The 6,559-nt window shown below is 47.1% G+C and overlaps 1 protein-coding gene across 1 annotated transcript; it reads right to left on the bottom strand.

Annotated features, from left to right (window-relative positions):
- Positions 1-1,128: 1,128 nt before the first annotated feature.
- cebpa (CCAAT enhancer binding protein alpha) lies at positions 1,129-3,977 on the bottom strand. The gene has a single exon (XM_030726322.1). The coding sequence runs from the start codon at positions 3,737-3,739 to the stop codon at positions 2,849-2,851; it is 891 nt and encodes a 296-aa protein (XP_030582182.1). The 5' UTR covers positions 3,740-3,977; the 3' UTR covers positions 1,129-2,848.
- Between the last annotated feature and the right edge of the window lie 2,582 nt (positions 3,978-6,559).

Genomic DNA, 6,559 nt, shown 5'->3' with positions numbered 1-6,559 from the left:
CGGGGTGAAGAGGATGGGGGGTGATGAGGATGGGGGTGAAGAGGATGGGGGGTGATGAGGACGGGGGTGAAGAGGATGGGGGGTGATGAGGACGGGGGTGAAGAGGATGGGGGGTGATGAGGACGGGGTGAAGAGGATGGGGGGTGATGAGGACGGGGGTGAAGAGGATGGGGGGTGATGAGGACGGGGTGAAGAGCGAGCAGCTGCGTCGTCACACGTACTCGATCTGTGCTGTGAAGGACACAGACAAACCCAGTTTGGTCCTTCTGAATCTTTCAGGGAACTTTACATTAAACTCCTGCAGGTTTTATTCAATTTTAGCTGCAAATGAGGAACATTAACATGTAAATCTGTTACATTTCTTCTAAACTGGTTATATTTATTTCAGCATTGAAGCCTATAAGGACTGTCATACACTCAAACAGCAGGGACCATCTAATCAGAGCTGTACTATTGAAGGCTTTTGTTTTCCTTCATGTACTCAGAGTTGACTTTATTCATATTCTTTATTTTGCATCATGAAGCTCATTGCTGTATAATGTACCAGCTCATTTCTAATATAGCGCATTAAGCTGAGAGTAAATTCCTCAGTCCAGCACTGACAGCAGTATAAACAACAGTTCAACCTTCAACATGTTCCCCAGTAAAATGTAAGACGCACATTAACAGAGCTGTAATGACAGAGAACATGTGACTGCACCGTGACGTCTGAGTGCAGGACTTTTGCTTGTGATGCAGTGTTTTAAAGTTCTCTGGTGAATACAAGTCAAATGTGTGTAGAGAATATGTGCTGCACAGACTGCAGCCTTTTCTAACCGCTCTCTGCATCGTGCATTACCAGCTCATCATGTTTGCATGTAAACTCTGCACGCAGAGAAAAAACAGGACCCAAAGCTGCTGGAAAAATTCTGATTTTTAGTTGATTTTCATCATTTTTATGCCAGTTCAACGTTACTGCAGATGTTGCATTGCTACAGAATGAACCTTTAATGCTGAAGAATGACACCTGGTGAGAAGCATTTCTGGCTCAGCGCCCCCTATTGGCTGCAAGAAATCTGAGCAATACAATAAACTTGTTGCAGCAATAAAAGAACTAAATGGAGAAATGAATCCAAAGCACAAACAGAATCTGATAAAACGAGCATCTTTTATTATAGTTCAGATTTTTTGGTATTTTATATATATATATTTATTCATATATATATGCTTATTTTACAATTGAGACGTAAAATTTGAAACAAAAGTTGGTTTAACATCAGAGTTTGTAAAAAAAAGAACAGAAAATAGAGCTTCCTTCTTCCTCACTGACACACAAATGTCTAAAAATCTTTTTCAACAGAACAACGAGAGGTCAAAGGTCATCTCAGAGGATCAGAAGGCACTGCTGCATGAGCGATGATTCACCAGTGGGAAGAGGAAGGAGATAACATGTTGCATAGAAACCCTGTTCACATTTCTTTGTTTCTCTGAATGACCAAAAACATTAAAAACAGGTATGTGCACAGAGTCAGGTGTGTTTCTCTGCTCAGATCAGTACCCATCGAGTGTCCCAGCAGAGCTGTGCTTCCACAAATAGTGCATACAAAGAGCTGCTTCAGTGTCTCCAGAGAACCCGCGTTTCTGCAGAGTCCCATCAAACCAGCTGCTTCTTCTGCAGATACGTGTTTTCCCTGAGACGTGATGCAGCAGGTACCACAGTTTCAATTCCAGTTGTTTTTTTTTTTCTGTTTTAAAGTTTGTGTTTTACTTTGGCGTTCGGTCAGCCGAGGCAGGGCTGGGCCATCTCAGGAGGAACAAACTTGTATCTCCACCTTCTTCAGCTTCAGGGAAATAAAAAAAATGCTTTTGTGCCTTTTTCTTATGGCACTTTAAAATATGATTTATTGATTTTGTCCTGATTATTTTACTCCCTAAGCCTAAACAGTGGAGATACGAGCTTTCAGTATTGTGGTTCACAGTGTGTCAGTGAACAAAAACCTAAAAAACTGAGTTGTTTTTTTTTTCTCAGATTTGTTTTATCTCACAGGGGTGAAGTTTGTATCACGTGATCAGATTATGAGACAGCCCCGCGCGCCTCCTCCGAGGACAAACAGGAGAAAATGAGCACAAATCCATGCAGTTATACCATGGAAATAAACATACATACAAGTTTCATAGGTCTAAGACAAGTTCGTAACTTTGTATAAAACAAACCAAAATCATTGAGGAACTACGTGCACAGGAGGCTGGTCCGGGCTCGTCACCGCCGTGCCCTACCTTAGCTGCACTGATATGTGGGGTCGAGTCTCTCAGTCTGTACGGGGATAAGGCACCAAACAGCCAGTCCTCTGTTGTGTGGATCTGCAGGGGGAGGGGGGACGAGCTTATCGGCTTTTGCACAAAAGTTTTAAAAGGCACATGAACACTGCAGGAAAAAAAAAAAAGAAAGAAAAAGAAAACGACTGAACGAGTCACGCTTTCTCCTGCAGGTGAGCGCGAGTCTTTCTCGGTCAGTGAGAGGATGGTGAGAGGAATTCACCTGCTTCCAGGAAAAGCTCATCGGTCCTGTTTCTTGGAGCAAATTCCTGAAACAATAAAAACCAAAGTGGCTTCAAGTTTACTTTGTTTTCTACATAAAGTCTGAAAATGTCTGTTTGCACTTTGGTCGGTGTTTTCACGGAGAAACTTTGAGGAGAAAGTGTGAATGTGAGGACTCCGTTCAGTCAGATGTTTTCGCTGTGAACAGCGCAGCTGCCTCAGTCTCCTCTCCGCTCTCACTCTGTCCGGACGAGCGCAACCAGCTGTGTGTATAAATCCAGCAGTGTAGCAGTCCATCTCCAGTCCGCTCCCGGTCCGGCTCCGTGCTCTCTCAGCTGCCCATGGGTTTGAAGGAACCGTCCGGCAGCTGTCTGAAGATGCCCCGTAACGTGTCCAGCTCGCGGGTCAGGTGCTCCACCCTGCGCCTCAGTCTCTCGTTGTCGGTGGTCAGCTCCACCACCTTCTGCTGCGTCTCCATGTTGCGCATCTTGGCCTTGTCCCTGCTCTTGCGCACGGCCACGTTGTTGCGCTCGCGCCTCAGCCGGTACTCCGGGCTGTTCTTGTCGACGTGCTTCTTGGCTTTCCCGCCTCCCCTCTGCTGATCTAGCAGCTTCATGCCGCCCTGCTGCGAGTGCTGGTGCGGGTGCTGGTGTTGATGTTGGTGTGGGCTGGGCACCGGGGTCGGCGGGGGTGTAGGGTGTCCTGGCTGGAGGTGCATGGTGGTCTGCGCGCAGTGCGCAATCTGGTACTGGAGGTGCGGCATCTGCTGCTGCTGCTGGGAGTACTGCTGGGGGTGTGGGTGCGGGTGCGGGTGGTGGTAGGTGGGGGGCATGCCCGGGTTCAGGTCCTCGTCATCCCGGGGCTCCTGCTTGATCGCCACCGGTCGGATGCGTGGCGGGTTGTGCTCGTAAAGCGGCTCCATCTTAGACTCCATGTAGTTGGACATGTAGAGCTGCTGCGGCCCCGGGCCGCATGTCACCGGGTCATACTCCCCGTTCATCATCTTGATCTTGTCCTGTCGGGAGCTGTGGTGGAACAGGTCGGCCAGGAAGTCGTCGTTAAAAGCTGACGGGTCGATGTAGGCGCTCAGATCGATGGAGGTCTCGCTGTCTCCGATCTCACCGCCAAGATCTGCCGGATCTCTGTAACCGGAGGAGGGCTGCTGGTTCAGGCTGTTCATCAGGGGTCGAGGTGCGACCTCGTACATGTTAGAGAGCTCCATTGAGAATCTAAACCCGGGCAGGCATGGCGAGGAGCTCCGGGAATCCAGTTTGCGGAAAGTCGGGTCCTCAGCTGAGAGGGGGGTCACACAGCTGCACGCATGTGCGGAGCGGGGACCCGGAGCTCGGATAAACTGTAACAGTTGTTCTGGTGGTTTGTACGCGGAGAGAAGCGGAATGAAGCAGCTTCGGGTTTTACTCTGCTGGGCTGATTCCTCCTGATTCCTCTGAGCTGTCAAACTGCTGTTATATACAGCAGGCAGGGAGTGGGCGGGCACACACGCACACACGCAGAGACCTGAATTTGCCAGTTATCTCCACGGGAACGTTTTTCAGACTTTAATTATACACCCTGAGCTGCGCTCCTCTCTGCGAGCTCCGCTCAGAAATCATTCATCACCAAACTCATGTCAGTGTTGCTCTCATGCTGGAAACACACTCAAACCACCCGCGATCCCCGCGCAGCCACAGTCAGTCTGCGAGTCAAGATAAGAACGCACACACACACATATATATATATATATATATATATATATGAAATATATATAAATGCTCCGAGTTTCAGAAGTTCTTCTAACATTAGCGCGCTGCTCCTCGGAGCGCGGCGCATACACAGAATCAAACTTGTTCATAAAGAACTGAATTATGTTGCGCGCTTTTTCCCCTCCGGGCAGCGCCGCAGTGAACCGGCAGCCGGAGTTCGGTGTTCTCTGTGTCAAAGGAGGGAGCGGCACCGGTCAGAGCAGCACTCACTCTCTGTGCAGCTGCTAACATTCAGGAACCTCCTCTGGACTTAGGAACACGTTCGATGGTGTTTAAAATACGCACTGATGCAAACAGCCTGTCATTACAAGTTATTATAAACACACATGAAGACTGTAAGTGATAACTTATTTCTTATTATGTGGTTTGATTTTTAATTTCTAAGTCAGGTAGATCTCCAGCACTGACACATTTATTAGGCCGAACTGTTAAATATGACTTGGGGAATGTGCTTAAATGAGGACGGTGAGCGGAGCGGAGCAGCGGGGGAGGGACGGAGGACTGAAGAGGCGGACTGCAGCGCCCCCTGCGAGCTGCAAACGGAGAGTGATTTAAAGCACCTTCTTTATTTTTTATTTTTATGACATGCGTGTATTTTACAGGTTTTATTTTACCTCCATTTCAAGACACTAAGCTGCTACTTTGTGACAGCCCCCGCCGGCCCCACCCTTCTGTCCTTTTCTGTCCTCGTTAAACTGCCGCAATTAAAATGATTTAAGAAGGGCAGCTCGAAGCAGCAGCACTGAGGATTCAATCAGCGGTTTAGAAATGAGGCTCACTGAGGATGTTGTAATAGAAAATCCTCTGGGGGCATCTTGGGTTCATTTGAGGAATTTTTAAGGATCCTTGAGGAAGCTCTAGTGGTCCTTGGAGCCTGGATTTTAAAGCCTGCTGTTGATGGCCTCTGCTGTGCGCAGTAAATGCTGAGCAGTGGCTTTCAGAAGAAGTTGCAGGGGTCCTTGAAGTGTCCTGGAGGAACGTTTGGGAGTTTTTGATTAAATGATATGATAATAAAAAGTTCAAATTTAGAGAAACACGAACGTGTTTCATCAAAGCCAGAGCGTGAAACATAAACCAGAACAGACCAAAAAATCCTCAAATATTTGAAGAGTGTTTGTCCCCTCTGACTGCGGCTCAGCTGTTAGCACAGTGAGAGGGGACCTCAGGCCAGCCCTGCATGTGGACCTTTGACCTCTGCGATCACACGAGCTTCCTAATACTGCATGCAATCTTCATTTATTTTCAATGGCTTTATTTTGATTTTATTAACACCGGTGTCTCTCTGCTGGCCTTGATGATGTCACAGTAACGTCATCAGAACTATGTGACTGAATGTGTTGAGTCACATGACTCCAGCTCAGGGACCTGGAGAGAAGGCGTGCAGTGTTACTGGCCATGTGAACATGTGCAGTTACACAGGAAAAGTTTCCTGAAGAAATTTGAATTAACCAATCAGAATGTAGGAAGAAGTTCATCAAAAAGCAAAGACTGCACTGGAATCAGATTCCATTTACAGCATGTTTCCAGACATCAGCTTAGTTTGGACACAGAGCCTGGTGAAAGCAATGTAATGTTTGGTCATGTGACCTGGCATCACTGATACCAAACCTGTGTTTTCTGTCTCTTTGTGGTCGTTTTCACCAGTTTTATTTATACAGTTCATACGTTTCTGGACAGTGATGTGTTTTGTTTTTTTGGGGGGGGGGGGGGGGGGGGGGGGCTGGCTTCTGTCCACCAGCACACTGGATTTTAAATCAAGTAATCATGATTGGACTGAAGTGCAGACTTTCAGCTTTAATTCAAGGGGTTCTACCAACACATGGAATTAACTGTTTAGGATTTACAGACATTTTTATCCAGTTTCTACCAAAGTCGGCTGTGTGGGAGGCAGAGAATGGACCCAAGAAGATGAGATGAAACTCAAAATGCAGATTTATTGTTGAGCTTTCACAAAAATATAAACTTGTGTCAGGAACAGGGGGTCAAAACTTTAACACCGCTTGGAGACAAATGAGAAGGGACACAGCCAGGAGGGTTCTCAGTGCAAGTGAGGAAGGCCATAAACCTATCAGAGAGACAGCAAAGGCTTCAGGACTGGCCGAATCAACAATCTGATAAATCTGGTGGGGGTGAGGGGAGGGAGACGAAACCAAAGAGGAGCACAGAGAGACCATGAACAACAAAGAGAGGAAAAAAAAACCCACCTGATCCAGCCTTAATCATAAAGGAAAGTTTTAAGCCTAATCTTAAAAATAGAGAGGGTGTCTGTCTCCTGAATC

This window comes from Archocentrus centrarchus, chromosome 3 (genome assembly GCF_007364275.1).
Source record: "Archocentrus centrarchus isolate MPI-CPG fArcCen1 chromosome 3, fArcCen1, whole genome shotgun sequence".
In the NCBI taxonomy this organism is placed as follows: Eukaryota; Metazoa; Chordata; class Actinopteri; order Cichliformes; family Cichlidae; genus Archocentrus; species Archocentrus centrarchus.
The sequence above is the reverse complement of the archived record's forward strand: the minus strand, read 5'-3'. Positions and strand labels throughout refer to the sequence as shown.